Source organism: Perna viridis, chromosome 3 (assembly GCF_037379345.1).
Source record: "Perna viridis isolate PV_CMFRI_1.1 ecotype Kerala chromosome 3, ASM3737934v1, whole genome shotgun sequence".
Lineage (NCBI taxonomy): Eukaryota > Metazoa > Mollusca > Bivalvia > Mytilida > Mytilidae > Perna > Perna viridis.
In genome coordinates, this window is record NC_142447.1 from 33,925,149 (window position 1) to 33,942,156 (window position 17,008).

Below are 17,008 nucleotides of genomic sequence, written 5' to 3' on the forward strand. Positions count from 1 at the left end.
TATACTAGTTACAGATGTAGCTTACTGAATTGAAGTTATAAAGGATTATGAAAACACAATTTATATATCAATTGATAAGACTTTTTCTTTTTTCCATGCAATCTGATATGACATTGGTAGACAACCTCAGTAATTTAGGATTTTACTGTTAAACACTATACTTATTTTTTTTTTTATAATATCAAACGTATAAAAGTATTTATATAAAGAAGAAATTTTTGGTTTTAGTTCATCTCTCAGTGTGTTGTATAGATCACACTCAAATAAGAAATGTTCTTCGTCTTCAATGTTTATATGGCATACGGGGCTTATTCTATTGTCTTTTGATATATTGAGGTGTCTTCCTCTCTCAATCATAAGCTGATGAGATCTAATTCTTATTTTGGATATCATGGATCTCTCAAACCAGTTTAGACAAATCATCTATATAATTTGGTCTAGTTCCAGACCTATAAAGTTTTCTATAAAAAGATAATTTTGAAGAATTACTGATACATGAATTTTGTTCTTGTAAATATTGATCTGATAATCATTGGTAACTTTATTTTAGTGTACTTGGGTTATTCATTAAATAGCCAAAGCCCAAGGTATCTAGTAACCTTTTGGTATTAGTTGTCCAAGTGTTTGAATCCTTTGTAATATAAAAAAAAAATGGTATAAATGAGTAGTATTATTGGAATAAATATGACTTAGAAATCCAATGATTGAAAAATTAATTTTACATTGCAAGGGCAATCTACATAGCTCTGCACGACAAGCATAGTTGCAAGATTTACAGTTAACTCCAAGTAGTTCTTAAATATGTATCTATAAAGGATAAAACAAATAAAAGAAAAAACACAAGAATATGAATAAAAATAATTATCAATAAAATACCAAAAGTATACAATAAGCAATTAAACGTAAAGTTAAAGCAAGCTACAGTATACACCCATAAGCTGACGCTTCCGCGACAATTTAAAATCTTGCTCAAATTTTAAAGACGAATGCATTCAAAAACAAACGAAACGAAAGCAAAGGAAAAAAAGAAAAGGGGTACGCACTACCGGGCTAAAAAAGAAAACACTCGGTACAACCATAAACCTATATTTAAGTACAGGTCTATGGTACAACCAGGGAGTGTATATATAGTCCCAGGTACTACCTATCAGAATTAATATGTTCATTGAATCTCAATTTACTTTATGTAAGGATTCCGACTGAGATTCTTGCGACAAAAATGTACGAAAAATTCAAAAATAAATCTAAGAGAGGGTATCAGAAAATCAGGAATTTGATTTATGACAGAAGTGTAAAAGTTGTACGGGTACAAGTAAGCCACCAAGTGGTTATCACGAAGGATTGCTTAGATTTTATGGCCAGGGATCTTTATAATAATGTACACTCTCTGAACAGGCATACATAGGAAGGCGGTTTAAGATTTTTTTAAAAGGGAGTCTAGATAATTTCAAAGTTCACTGAAGTTCAAGTTCAAAAGCTTTATTTAAAGCCAGTGCAATACAACGCTACCGACAATAATTTGCACAAAATCAATAAATTTTATCAAAGAAAGGTAGGAACCTGCTTCTCCTGTATTCACCGCTGTCTAGATTCGACATAGATGGAAAGCCATCTAGATGCAACCGCCACTCATAGATACATTAAACTTAATACGGGAAAAGGGGCACAACTCGAGAAAATGATAGAGGTCATTATTGGGAACAAGGCTACAAAAAATGGCAACGAATGGTTCAGCAGTAATTGACAGTGTGAAGGAGTACTATGGGAAGAGACTGCAGAATGTAAACGATCTTCAGACACAAGCCTGTGTAGCACCTGGTAGACGAGTCAACAAAAATGTGAGGGAAGCAGTCAGCCAAGTTCATGATGAAGTAACATCGAGGTATTTCAATCTTTAAAGTTCATCATTACCGCTCGACTGTTCGACACGTATGGCCAGGGGCGATTCAGAGGGGGGCGTGGCGGGCGTGCGCCCCCCCCCTAAAATTTGCAAAGCATGGGTTGTCAGGGGTAGATTTAGGCAGTTATAGATAGGTTGAAACTTTAATTTATCGCTAATTTTACCACAAAAGATATCTACATTTCACCCACTCTAGAAGAATATTTCCAAAATTTAACCTCAAAAAAATTTTTTGCCTTGCTCCACTCACCGAAATTTTAAATGTGCACCCCCAATCTAAAATCCTGGATCCCCCCCTGATGGCCTCAATTCTACCATTAATTTCTGGCTTACAAGAATGTTGCATACATTTTATGTAAAATTATATCAAATTCTGGCCAAACTATTGCCATTTTAATATTAACATTTCTGCAGAGAGGGCGAAAATGATCTAAACTAAGAAATGCGCCATCACTTTTATGTTTTAAGCAGAATGTCAAAACTCATCTTTTTAGACTTGCATATGACTGTTAACTGTTTTAGCTTTATTGACTATATGATTCTTATGTTTTAATCTGATATTCAATAGATACTCTATATTTTTAAGTCTCTATATATGTATAGATATACTTTTTTGCATACATTTCCTAGATTTTTTAATAAACGTTCCATGCATTTTTAGACAGCAATTTTATGTATTGCTAATTATTATTTTTTTCCTTGTTATTAATTTCATATAAAATACCTTAGTACAACTGGTGTATTTTTTTTAAATTTTAATTTTTATTATGATTTTTATTGTTTTAAAATTGGTTAATTGAAACATTTAACTTTCTGCACAATTTATTTTAATGAAACTTTACATATTAATTTACATATTTTATATTTATATATCTTGTACTTGTAATTGATTATTATTATTGTTTATACATAAGCCTATGTTAATATTATATACAGTGTGTATGATGTTGTGTGTATGTGTGTGGTGTATGTATGATGGTGTGTGTGTGTACGTGCATGCATGTTGTGTGATAGCAGTTAGTGGGTAAATGTATGCATGTGTGGGTGAGTGTGTAATGTAAAACGCTTAGGGTAATATTTTATTGTGTTAGATATGCACTATATAAAAACTTTGTAATAATAATAATAATAACTAAGTCTGGATAATGTTTTGAGATGATACGTATACCCTTACAGGTAAACTCTATTCACATTGACATGCTGGTCAGTAGAAGGAAAATTGCCACCTATACACAACAGGTGATTTAAAATGTGTAAATGAATGGACCATATCAAGTAAATCTCAGGTGTTTCTTTATTTTTGCAATCTCTGCAGAATTGAAAAAAAAATAACACTGCAAAAATCAAATCAGTTTTTGATTTAATTTAATTTTACATAAACTTGATGTAACTGTTTCACATCTAGAGGATGCTATGCCTTAAAAATTTTCTTGATACACAGTTTTGTCTGTAGTCAGAAGTTAATTAGTGGTGAAATTGGGCTCGAAAGTTTATCATCATTGACATCACATGTTTTGCAGCAGATTGTCACCATTACCCTGAAAATAGCTGTGCTACAAACCAGCACTATTCAACTACAAAACCATAATGTCAGTGCACATTCCAACTTGAGACACCTTTGATTGCCTTCCGTCATAAATGGAACTTAGGCTGTCCTTTGAGTTCCTTAATTGGACATAATAACTCTCTGTAGTAAGAGTATCAAACCCCTGTGATGAGTATGCAGACAAATCCATGTCCAAACAGACATATATGACCACAATAAATCCTCATCATCATAGCCAAGAAAAATATTTAAAGGAGTATGAAAATAAAACATTATCCCTTGCATTAGTTACTATCAAAAGGGCAATTAGTTTAAACTTCTTCTGTCAAGAAATTTCAGAATTTTATTGGCTGTAGATGTTAATGATATTCCTTTTTTTCATGAAAGGTACTATGGTTGTGGTTTAGTTATTCCGGAGAAGTTGGAAGGAGTTAAGGTTCTTGACTTGGGAAGTGGAAGTGGCAGAGATTGTTTTGCTCTCAGTAAGCTTGTAGGAGCCAGTGGCCATGTTACTGGGATTGATATGACAGATGAACAGGTTTTTCCTTTTTTTCAATGTAGCAAAAGTTTCAAAAACTTCAAAAATAAATCAATTTATGATGGACTTTTGAACCACTTAAAATTTACTTTTGGACCACTGAAAAATTTAACTCCCTAAGACCTTGTGTATAACCACTAAGCAGCTGGTCCTTGTGTTCAGACATTTGCTATTTATTTATTTATGTAAGACATTTAAAAGCTTATCTATTGCTGTTGCAAAAGTTTTAATTCTGACCATTTAAAAATCAAATTACTTCATTATCAAATTTTCTAATTATAAAGAACTATGAAGGGGTAAATCCTTATTTAATGTTTTATTTTAGTTAGAAGTGGCAAGGAAATATATAGATTATCACACACAGAAGTTTGATTACAAAAAACCAAATGTTGACTTTGTACAAGGATACATAGAAAAACTTATAGAAGCTGGATTACAGGAAAACTCATTTGATATCATTGTGTAAGTTAGTACATGTTCTTGAAAAGATCGTATCATGAGTTTATGAGCATGCACAGTATATACTGTGAGGTAGGGCTTGGGTAGAACAAAAGACTTTTCCTTTTACAGAAGTGTTCTGTGCATTCTCATTGACTATTCCACTTTAAGCACAAAAGGGTCTATAGGGAAAGCAAGCCAAATAATTTTTATATGAACACAACAAAAAAAATATTTTACACTTTCCTTTTACAATTTGTAGTAATTTAATGAATTAAATTAGCCAAGATATCACTAATGTATCTGATATATATTCTCAATATTGGGAATTTATGCATTGGTTTACAAGTAGCTTATTTCCTGCAACTTTATTATTTTATGTCATAAATATGCTCCTCTTACTGTTTTTGTGAATCTGCCACTGCTTGCTTGTTTTCTAAATTTATTTTATGAAACCACATATATTGCAGGTCTAATTGTGTTGTGAATCTGTCCCCAGACAAGAAAGCTGTACTCTCAGAAGCTTACAAAGTTTTAAAGGTATTGAATGAAGAAGTGATGAAAATAATCAATTCTGTTCATCAGTAATCTGTACTTTTGGGGTTTTTGTCTACCAGGATCAAAATAGCTCATGTCACTGGTCCATACCTGGAACTTCCCTACTATTTCAGGACTATGCTCAAAAATATAGTTCAAAAGTAATTCCTTCTATATCAATTAATTCCTCTTTTATATTAAATAAGTTAAAGGCAATTATTCAGCATAACTATAATCTATTATTTCTGCAAAATAAACTTGATATCTAGTCTTCAAATCAACTGAAGATTTGAGGGACGTATTTTTGGCCTTGAAAGATGTTTTGTAATGAAATCCATTTAGGGAATTTAGTTCTTGCAGTAATGTGTCGAGAAAACATTAAATGTATTAAGCATGTTCCTTTTAACACACTTATTCAAAATCTTCATCCTATCATTAATATTTTATGATAAATAAACATGAAGTCAAGAGGAGTGAACAAGTAAAATTGGTGGGAAAATTCAAATGAGAAAACGTGTCTAGATTATGTGATTTGAAAAATTTTATGTTTTTCAAGGAAATTATTTTCTTAAGCTGAAATTGGTTTTATTTGAATAAAATTACAATGTAGTATAGAAGCTCAGTTAAAGTATTTTCTGAATGAAATTTTAATTGCAAATTAACTTTGGACAGGTTTAGCAATTTAAGATAAAGGTGAAATTGAACGAAAATTGTACATTTGTGTGAAGTTGGATACCAATAGGATAATTGATTGGAAGGAGTGAATAACCAAAATATGATCACGACTGCCAAAAAAACGCTTAGATTTAAGGAGTGTGCAGAACTACTTGTTCCGTGCAGGAGTTAAATCTTACTGCGTTCTTGGCATGAGTGATCATATTTTGTTTATTCACAATAACCAATTGATTATCCTATTTATTATATAGATTTCCTCAATTATTCGTTGCTATTTTCAACATAAATTTCAAATTTTGTGAACGGCAGATTGATTTTGAAGTTGTGACATTTCGGTGGGAGAAAGTCCAAGAGTGAAATTACCGAATTTATTTCATAGTGTGAATTATCGAAATTTATTTCACTGGGAACATTCGATAAAACACTGCTATCTATGTAATACTGTTCTAAACCTATTGATTACAGTATATACTTCTGAAATCAGTAGTAAAGATTGTCATTCAATTCTACAAAACAGTTTTAAACAATATGGAAAAAACAAATGTACGGTTTTATTTTACATGTAATCTTTGAAATCTTGTTAAGGCTACAATTTTCCCAGAATCAACAACCTCCAGTACTAACAGTACTTTGATTCTTTGATCTTTTGGTGAAACATTTCCCTATCTCTTGTATGTGACGATGTTTTTCTAAATATCCATCAAAACATTGGGAGTGATTATGACATCTCGGTCATCTTCTTAAGAGTTTTGAATGAAAGGGCCAACAGTGAGTAGTGGCATTAAAAGATTGTCGTAAATTGATTACTGATAAACAGAATGGTACTACTGTAGTCCCTTTTCATTTTCGGTCTCGTAATATCACATAGAATATCTCCACTTGGGCTGACGCACTCATCAAAATATTCCAATTGATATAGTCAGTATTATAATCAAAACTAACTCTTATATCTTCATCAATGTCACCGTTGAGTTGAAATTCCATTGTCATTGGAATTTACCAATAAAAGAGGCATAACATTTACATCAGTTTGTTCAAAATTAAACATAAGCATATGAAAAAGTTTTAAGTCATTAAAATTTTATCTTCTGTATATAGGAAGGAGGAGAGCTGTATTTCAGTGATGTATACTGTGACAGAAATTTAGAGGACTCCGTCAGAAAGCATGAAGTATTATGGGGTAGGCTTCTCATTAATATATATGGAAGTGTATTTGTATATCAAGTCATTATATAATCACCTACTTGTACTTACTACATGTACTTGACTTGTTTCTAAGAATAGCATAACATTTTTTTTATTTTTTTTTATTAGATAAAAAGGAATTGGCTTGTAAAAAAATTGACTTCAAATTTTTAGATGTTGGAAAAAGATGCTAAGTTTTTAGATGGGATCTACCTTAAATTGTTTAAGTCATAGATGGGGATCTGTTTTTAATAGCTGAATATTTAGTATCATTGTCTTACATTTACAGGGGTGGATCCAAAATTTTATGAGGGAGAGGGGGTATAATTACAAGAATCAGTATAAAAGGAAACCAGATTATGACAGGTTTAATGAATGAATATGATAAATTGCCATTTTGAATACAATATTCAGCAGATTACGATAGATTTTTGTTTTTCTTTTTCTTTGAAAAGGGGCATATGCCCATTAATCCCTCACCTGGACCTGCCCCTGATTTAAACCTGATTTTGTAAGTGTCATAATTTGCATTTTCTATACGCAAATGAACCTCTTTTAGATATGAAACTTATGTTATTACAGGAGAGTGTATAGCAGGTGCTCTGTGGTGGAAAGACTTGATAACATTAGCTGGGGAGATTGGCTTTAGTACACCTAGACTTGTTACAGTTTCACCTATACCTGTAGATAGAGAAGACTTTAAGAAAGTCTTGGGTTGGTTTACTTTTTGTTTGTTGGTGTCCTAAGTACTTAATTAACATGACAATTTAAAATGTGATTTACAGTTCTACTTGAATTAGAATTTTGATAGATTTTCTTCCCAAATAACAGCAAATATATAAAAACTAGCATTCGTGAGATATATTTGTTTTCTATAACTTAATAACTGAGTGTCACTATTTTACAAGGCACTGACCATTTTATTAGTGAAGGGGAAGGGGGCTGAGATATTTTTGATGAAAAAAATCAAATGTTCCAAATTTTGGAGAAAAAAATTTTTTTTTAACTCATACGTTGAAAAAAAAAATGATTCTAAATTTTCCCCATTACTTAACACAGCAAATTTTTTAAATAAAAAAATGATTTGTGGTTGCTGCTGAAATAAATACAATTAATGTAGAAATTTTGCACATGCAATTTTTTTTCCAAAATCAATTCCATGGCCATCCTATCAGAATAAAAATGGTCTGTGCTTAACTACAATGAAATGCTTTTTTTTCACTTCTCCATTCCATGTATAGAGGACTATGAAGATACAGTGTAACCTGTCTTAACCAAACCCCTTTTTTGGCTTTAATATTGGTTTGGTTTAGACAGGTGTTTGGTTTAGACTGGTGTTTGGTTTACCAAGATTCAAAATATTAAATTGATTTTAAGGAACTTTGAAAAGTGTCTGGTTTAGACAGTATTTCAGTTTTTTCATGGTTCAGTTTAGAAATGTTTTCAGTTTATTCATAGATTTAACCACTGTTTATTTTACAGGTGATGCCAAATTTTGTTCTGCAACATACAGACTGTATAAGCTTCCAAAGACAGAAAAATCTCCGCCTTTGCAAGTTATTTATAGTGGTGATGTGACAGGTTTTGAAAATCAGTTGGATTTTGACAGATTGAATCACTTTAAGGTAATTCAGCTAATTATACCCCTCCAAACAAAGTTTGGGAGAATATAGGAAGCACCCCAACTGACTGTCCACATTTCTAATAAGCACAGCTCCTTCTATATGCTTAAAAGATTTTGATGAAATTTTTTAGAAAGGTTGTGTAAAACATGTAGTCATACATGAAGAACTCAAAAAGAGAATAATTCAAATTATGGGTTTTCACATGTGAAAACGTAAGCGCAACTCCTCCTACACCGCTCAAGGGATTTGTTGAAATTTGATAGGAGGATATGGTATCATATGTGAAGTGCTTGAAGGAATGTAATTATTGTCAGAGGACCCCAAAGGGAGATAATCCAAATTATGAGTTTTACTTGTTGTAACTCCTTCTAAAGCGCTCAAGGGATTTTAATGAAATTTTATAGGAAGGTTGGATATCATATAGATGTGCATGAAGCAGTACAAATACTGTCAGAGAAATCCAAAGGTAGATAATCCAAATTTTGGGTTTTATGCGTAAACCTTCATAAGAGCAACTCTTAAACAGCTCAAGGGATTTTGACGAAGTTTAATAGGAAGGTTAGGTACTATATGTAGATGTGCATGAAGGAATATAACTAGGTACTTTCAGAGAAATCCAAAGATAGATAATCCTACAAATGTTTTACATTTATGTCCACTTGAGGCTATTCTCTTCATGAGCATGCTCACAGTATTTCTAGTTTTAACCTACTGTAATATATTTTTCAACATATTTACCATGTGAGCTAATGCATAATGCTTTAACTTGGCTTGATGGTATGTGGTCCTTCAGTCTATTATAGAATTGCCTTCTTATTGTAGGCTGGTGATGTATACACAGCAGATTCAGAGTTGGTGGCTATTTTGAAGAACTCTAGATTTTCAGATGAGTTTGAATTTCAACCTGGTTCTAAAGGTGTTTGTGGTGCACAAGAATACACTGTAGGTTATAAGTCATTGAAAATAATAGTTTGTAGTTAAAATGCCTTTTACTTATAAAGAATAGGTACTGAAAATAACATATTTAAGAATTATAGTATTTAAAATTCCAACTTGAAATTAAAGGTATGAATTCTAATACTTTAGATGGTAAAAATTCATACCATAAAAGGAAAACAAAGTACTGAGATATAAATACCACTCAGAATTTAACAAACCTACTGGAAAGCACCAGAAATATGTCTGGGATAATTCTGAAAAGTTTCAAGTTGTGACATTATAATGTTTCAATTTTTTTTTTAAAGAATCTATTTCTTCAAGGTCTTGAAAGCCTCCTGCTAGCTTTAGCTTTCAAACTTACTGCATTTGCTCCTTTACTAGGATTCCATGGTGTTAACGAAATATTTCAAGCAATTCATTATCGATCTTTCTACATTATGAAGCCAGCTTAACAAATTAATGTTTCAACAGTTTATTTGAGCTTAAGAAAATATTATCAGTCCATGTACAAGGGTACATAACTCTTGTTTAAATGTGTAACCAGGGAATTTATATTTAGGTTGAAGATCCATTTGAGGTGTTAGAGGAAAAAGAAAAGAAAGGAGAATCAGTGGCTCCAGCATGTTGTGCTCCAGGGAAAGCATGCTGCTGAAAATAGACAGAATATGATCTGGACAGAAATCTTTCTTCTTTTAATTTTAATAAATTTACAGATATTCCGGTAGAATTGTGATCAAGTTAAACCTGTCTAAGCAACCACATGTACTGAGAAATTTAAGACAATGATTAAAATATCCATATGTAATGCAGTCTTAAGTAACCTATATATAAAAAACAACCTGCCTTAAGTGACCCTAATTTTACTTTTCCTTGGAAGTTCAGGCTTGACTCTGCACTTTTATTTTGTTTCTAACTTGCAAATCTAGATGAAGTGCCATAACCATCGTGACAGTTTAAACTTTATTAATGATCTTCTGTTTATGTTAACATATATTCTTTGTATTTTTTTTTGGAATTCAGAAAACAAACACAAGATATAAAATAGAATGAATAAAGACTTGATTGTTTTTGACCATGATGAGTAATTACTACACACTAGTTTTGTACAGCTGTTGACGTACTTCCATTCTGTTATTTTTTATCATTTGTTATTGATTTAATCAATAAGTATCTTTATCTGGTTGTAATTTGTTATGATATCATGACATGTTGATAATATTCAATGATTTGATTTTGATCTGTTATGTAGAATGTTTGTCTTTTGTTTTTCACTGTTTTTCTTTTCATTGTTTAAGGAGGTAGACCTAGGGTAAGGTACATAACTCTTACAAATCATTGAAATGTTTGTATTCAGCATTTTACTTCAATATCCTGTAAGTGTCAAAGTAACTTGGACTGATTTCATTTTGTTTCAAATGAAAGATTGATAGACTTCGGCAAAATTGAATATGATACAAACATATCACTGATTTCAAGAGTTATGTCCCTTGCTATGGCTATAAAGCAGGTTCATAATGTGCAAAAAAATACACTTTTGGCAGTTTTTTTACCTTAAAGTTTAGCTTTACAAATGTTCATCATCATGGAGGATAGGGTTAAAAACCTAAGAATTGTGGGAAGTGTGAATCATGAGCTTTCACAAAGCTATTTATAAAAACAAATTCAGAAATTCTGTTAATTATTTATCTAATATTGAAAGATGTAGAATCAAACTTATTTCCAGTCAGATGGGAAGACTTATGGAATTTTTCATTTAAGCTGATAATGGTCTTTGAAAATGTAATGTTGTTTTATGAATCCAATATTTTTTTTCATTATTTTTAAACATAGAAATGCAAAAAAAATAAAGATTGACTTTTGTTTAATGGATACATACCTGAACCTTTGGATCTGTTCATATGGGAGATTTTTATGTAAAAAGCAAATTTTTTATTCAAAAATTCATTTATTTAGCTTTTTTCACATAAACTAAAAAATTTTAACAATAAACCTCCCACAAATCTTACAATTTTATTGTGGCAGATTCAAAATTTGCTTTATAGATTTTCTTGGAACGTCCCCCTAACAGGTACATGGATGTGGATATAGTAATAGGAAGAGAATGCAAGCGCAGAACTTAACTTCTGTTAAGATATTCTTTTGTGAACACTTTTTGTGTATAAACATTTCTATCGAAGGTGCTATTTACTGTGTTCATATTTGTTTGATGTTTTTTTACAATAGTAGGTATCAAAATTTGGGACACTGAATAAAGACTTATTCACATACATGATTTCAAATAATTCTGGCAATTGTTATATGGTCAAGGACAATAATACTTAAACATTTTTTTCATTGTCTAATTTAACTTTATCTGAATACAGAATTTTGTAACTTTTCAATACTCAATCATTTTGTCACTTTATGTTATAACAAGAAGTTTGCTTAAAAGCTAGTATGACAACCTATGAATTATTTTTGTTTGGCCTGTATTGAGCATATGGGATAAAAGAAGTCTTGCCATAAGTTCTGCATATTATTGCCAGGATAATTTTGTATTACTATGTATCCTGAATCCATTGTTTATCAAATGATGTATTTTATAAAAATAAAATGAATTTGAAGAATTGTTAAAATTATCAGGTAAGCATTAATAGAAGTAAATGCCTTTTTTCCTAATTTTAGGGGGCGTATGCCCGGCACACCCGACCTTGGATCCGCATTTGCTTTAGGGTCACATTGGTTGACACTTAAATGGTAATACATATACTAGTAAGCCAACTCAGGACAGGATATTCTTACCTGACAACTGTGTCATTGAATTGTATAAAAGAATTATCCATTGTCATTGAACAGATATGTCTTCAAATATCATTTCCACTGTCAGTGGTTGTTCATTTCTTGTTTCCAGAATGTAGTTTGAAAAAACCCCAAGTATTTCATTAATGGTAAAAGTTTGTAGCCAAATTTTTACATCATTTGTTCATCCAAGTTCAAATAAATTGTATTATAGAACAAAAGCATGCACACTAAATTATATTGAAATATTTGGGCAATTTTATATTCCTTCCTAAATATTTTGAAGGCCATATTTCTGGAACTACATCTACTACCTACCTTTTATTATCTTTTAAATGTTGGTGTGTGTATTGTATTTTATTATGTTCTATGCACATGCTGATGAACTGTTTTTGTGCTTTATACCTTATATTAAAGGTAATGATAAACACATTGTAATACTAGTATGTGGGGAGACACAATCTTAAGACAATGTGTGGTGACCTTTGACCTTGAAGTAATTGTCGCAGGTGTAACTTTTTTGTTTGGTTTGTCATGTTGAACGCCAATCTCAAGAGAGTTGTAGGCGTGTCAGCATGGATAGGTATTTGATAATAATTTCTGTCATTTTTATTAGGCACAATTTCAGGAGATTAGTTTCTCTCTGAACATACACGTATCAGAAACCAACAAGTATACTGTATCAATATTTAGGCTTAGATAGTGTCCATACAAGGATATGGCATTTTGCAGTTGCATCAAGCTGCTTCAACACATCTTTTTTAGACCAATAAAATAAATCAATGGCATTAATCAGTAGGCATAAAAACAACAGCTTGTAAAGCCCGGCCAAAATATGAAAAAAAAAAAAAATTTTTGCTATTGAAATATCACTATTTTTGCACCTTAAATTTAGGATAAACTACTCATTAACTAGCAGGATTGTTGTCAAAGTCCAACAAGTATTTCAGAATTTCCCCTGATTGAATTACTTTTGCAACTATACCAACCTTCCCCTGGACCGGTCAATGTTTTTTTAATATACGATCGCAATTTTTTTTTCAATCATATATAGATGGTAGTACTTTGGTGCCGTCCCTTAGTTTTAGTTTAATTAACGAAAACTTTTGTAAAATTTATCCAAACTTTTTAAAATTTTAACACATTGAAACTTGACAGAGGGCCCTATACTTTTGGGCGGCTTTTGCCTCACTCCTTCTGGAAATAAGGGCTGAAAGGGGGAAATGGGTGTTATCATTGATCCGATTTTTATGCTTCAGATGTCATCTGTTCCTTTTGAAATTCTGTTTTAATTTATTTACAGACTAGACATATCTTTAACCATTTTGGAGTTAAAGGGGTACAAAATTGGGCAACATTTTATTATTGCTCCAATTTTGAACACTTGTTTCATTGTGTCCAAACCAGTTATGTCCATAATGAACTATAAGTCCCTATGCCTAAGTGTGTCAAAAACTAATACTGTGTCCAAACTTGCCCCATGCAACTATTCAGAGTTCAACCAATGCAGTAGTATCATGTGGTGCTCCGCGAAGCTCTTAATTGACTTACTGATATAGAAACAATGTCTCTCACTCAGCAATTTTATAGGTTTGAATATTTTCTAACTTGGTGCCATTCGGCAGAGTTACAACCTTTTACATTGTAAGATTATAATAGTGAATAAGTATGGCACGCCAAAGTGGACAAAATAAGCATTTTCTAATATTAAAAAATGATTTTTTAATATTACAAATTCATTTTCCAATATTACAAATTGAATTTCTTATATCATGAAAGACTTTTTTAATATTAAAAATTCAATTGAATTTCTAATATTAAATAAACTATTTTTGAATATTAGAAATTGATTTTCTAATATTAAAAAATGGATTTGTAGTATTCAATGACGATTTTTTAATATTAGAAAATAATTTTGTAATATTAAAAAATGTGACTGATTTTCTTATATTACAAATTCATTTTCCAATATTAAAAATTAAATTTGTAACATTACAAAATGTATGCTATTTCATAATATTACTAAATCAGGAATTTGTAATATTAGAAAATGAATTTATAATATTAGAAAATGAATATGTAACATTAGAAAAAAAGTGTTATCTAATATTAAAAAATGATTTTTTTAATATTACAAATTCGTTTTCTAATATTACAAATTAGATTTCTAATATCGCAAAACACTTTTTTAATATTAAAAATTCAATTGAATTTCTAACATTAAAAAACGATTTTTTAATATAAGAAATTGATTGTCTAATATTATAAAATGGATTTGTCTATTCATTTACGATTTTTTAATATTAGAAAATCATTTTGTAATATTAAAAAATGTGACTGATATTCTAGTATTACAAATTCATTTTCTAATACAACAAATTCATTTTCTAATATTACAAATTCAATTTGTAATATTACAAAATGTGTGATATTTTACAATATTACAAAATATTGATTTTTGTCCACTTTGGCTTGCCATAAATAATGGTTCTACATCACAACTAGTTAACACATTAATTAAGCAAGAATAAAACATTTGACAAATACTAATATTGTTTAGTTAAGAGCACAACTTAATCTCTCAAGATTGAAAAGTTATCAGTATACTGCATGTTACACTAGACACTAAGTGTTTCAATAAATTGATCAGTTATATGATACATGTAGCATGCGTATGCCGTGTGTAGTTAAAATATGGATCATATATATATATATCACCGCAATAAAAAAGACTAAATTTAATTGATAAACTGAGTCAATAAATGGTAAATATTTTATATGTAACAATTAAACATCAATAATGAATGCGTAATATGAAAGACAAAGGGTGCAATATTACTGAACTTAAATCAATGACTGAGCGAATTCTTGCTTTACAGAGAAACCACTAAACGCAAGAACTAGTGCCCGGTTATGTTTAGGAACCTCAATTTAATTAGCTTTTAATATATCTTTTGTCTGTCCTTTGCAAATTCTTATTACAGGACAAAACATATCAATATTCAAGTTTTGGGTATTGCACGTACATTAAAAAACGAGAGGGTCCGGATATCACAGGCTGTTTGTTTCCTGACTACATCTAATAACCCGAAATTATCAACGCGAAAAGTAAAGTTATTAGACATCCATTTTAGAGTAATTTCAATATGATTCCTAAGACCCTAGTGATTAACCGGAGACACAGTACTTCTTTTAGGAGAAAGCTAAACTTACTTGTAAAACGAAACGTATTTACTTTACCCTCGTTCTATTCCGATCAAGGCTACAAAAGAAATAGAAATATTAAGACTATACCGCTAAAGTCCGTTCCCCTTGTACATTTAAGATCTATCAAGAGATCTGCATATTTAGAATGATAAAGAGAACATTTCTCCGAACAAGTCTATACCAATGAGAGTAACTAATGACCGCCATGACCTGATCTTAGTGCCCCGAAACACTTGTGACTTTCGCATCAGATCCATTTGAAAAATAGAGTCTGCAATGAGATCTTCTGTGTGGGATCTTGTTTCTTGTGAACCATTGGAAAGCCCGAGATATTCTTTTAAAGATGATGCTGTTCCGCTTTCTGTTTGTTTTATACTCTGGATAGTGCTATCCTGTGGTTAAAACAAGATCTTTGCTATAATTATTAGGTATCATACGAAACAGGAGAAATATATTCAGGATACGACACAACGAATTCAGCGAATGTGAAAAACAAAAAAGTTAAAGAGATTTGGCATGAAGACTTTATAACTAAAACAACTAACAAACAAAAAAAAAAGCCGAACGAATGGCCCAGGAAATGCAGCAAATTGAAATATCCCCCAATTTCAAAACATCATCGGATGCACTAAGAACCAAATAATCCGAAACAGGAGAATTATATTCAGGATACGACACAACGAATTCAGCGTATGTGAAAAACAAAAAAGTTAGAGATTTGGCATGAAGACTTTATAACTAAAACAACTAACAAAAAAAGCCGAACGAATGGCCCAGGAAATGCAGCAATTTGAAATATCCCCAAATTTCAAAACATCATCGGATGCACTAAGAACCAAATAATCTAGTCCTACAGTCAGGAGTTTTAGCGGCTAGGTGACATAATGAACCGAAAGATTGATAGTCATAAGTACCTTTGAGTCTTGAATTTTCCGCCTGTACATTCCTACTGCCTGGGCAGCTGCCTTGTTTTTGTGTGCCCACCTTGTAAGGTTCATTATTCTGATGCTGTACTGACAGTGTGGATAAGGGCAAATCATAGTACCACTCTCTCCTTTCCTTATCGATGCAGTTTTGGTGTTTCTTTTGAACTCTGAAGCAACATCATCGCGCAAAGACAACAAACATTCAGAACAAAACGTATGTCCACAGGGCAGTACACGAGGTTTTCTGAATAAGTTATCACAAATGTAACATTTGAGAACCGTCATCCATATTCCGGAATCATCCGAGGCTTCACTACCCTCAGTTGTCGAAGAAACATCCATGATGTATATCCAGGTAGCCTACCTTTCTACAATCTGCCGCATATATTGATTGACAGTACGTGATTCAGGCCAAGTCAAAATCAATCGGATAAAATATATGTTTACGACAAAGTGAAACGCAGAGGCTTAAATAATTAGTTAAATTATAATTTAAATTAAATTCGTAGATCAAAACTATACTGTTAAACCAGATTGGAACACGTTCTGATGTTGTTTTTTTTTCATGTAGAAATTCCACACAAATAAATAGAAACACACAAAAACAAATCACTCGAAAATAAAAACAAAAACCGAAAAGCATTTAAAGTGTAAAAATAGGTATTTAATACATTATTGTACTCTTGCGCCAAAACTGTTATTACCGTCCAACAC

The 17,008-nt window shown here is 31.2% G+C and overlaps 2 protein-coding genes across 2 annotated transcripts; one reads left to right on the plus strand and one right to left on the minus strand.

Annotated features, from left to right (window-relative positions):
• The first annotated feature begins 1,671 nt into the window (after nt 1-1,671).
• Nucleotides 1,672-12,001, plus strand: LOC148621964 (arsenite methyltransferase-like). Its single transcript, XM_088571400.1, has 9 exons — nt 1,672-1,882; nt 3,834-3,984; nt 4,310-4,446; nt 4,893-4,962; nt 6,733-6,814; nt 7,402-7,533; nt 8,302-8,444; nt 9,267-9,386; nt 9,943-12,001. Exons 1-9 carry the CDS (start codon nt 1,716-1,718, stop codon nt 10,033-10,035), a joined length of 1,095 nt encoding a protein of 364 aa, XP_088427526.1. The 5' UTR covers nt 1,672-1,715; the 3' UTR covers nt 10,036-12,001.
• A 3,360-nt stretch (nt 12,002-15,361) lies between these two features.
• On the minus strand, nt 15,362-16,686 carry LOC148621965 (uncharacterized). Its single transcript, XM_088571403.1, has 2 exons — nt 16,283-16,686; nt 15,362-15,760 (listed from the first exon to the last, which is right to left on the minus strand). The coding sequence occupies exons 1-2, from the start codon at nt 16,634-16,636 to the stop codon at nt 15,509-15,511; spliced, it is 606 nt and encodes a 201-aa protein (XP_088427529.1). The 5' UTR covers nt 16,637-16,686; the 3' UTR covers nt 15,362-15,508.
• Nucleotides 16,687-17,008: the final 322 nt, after the last annotated feature.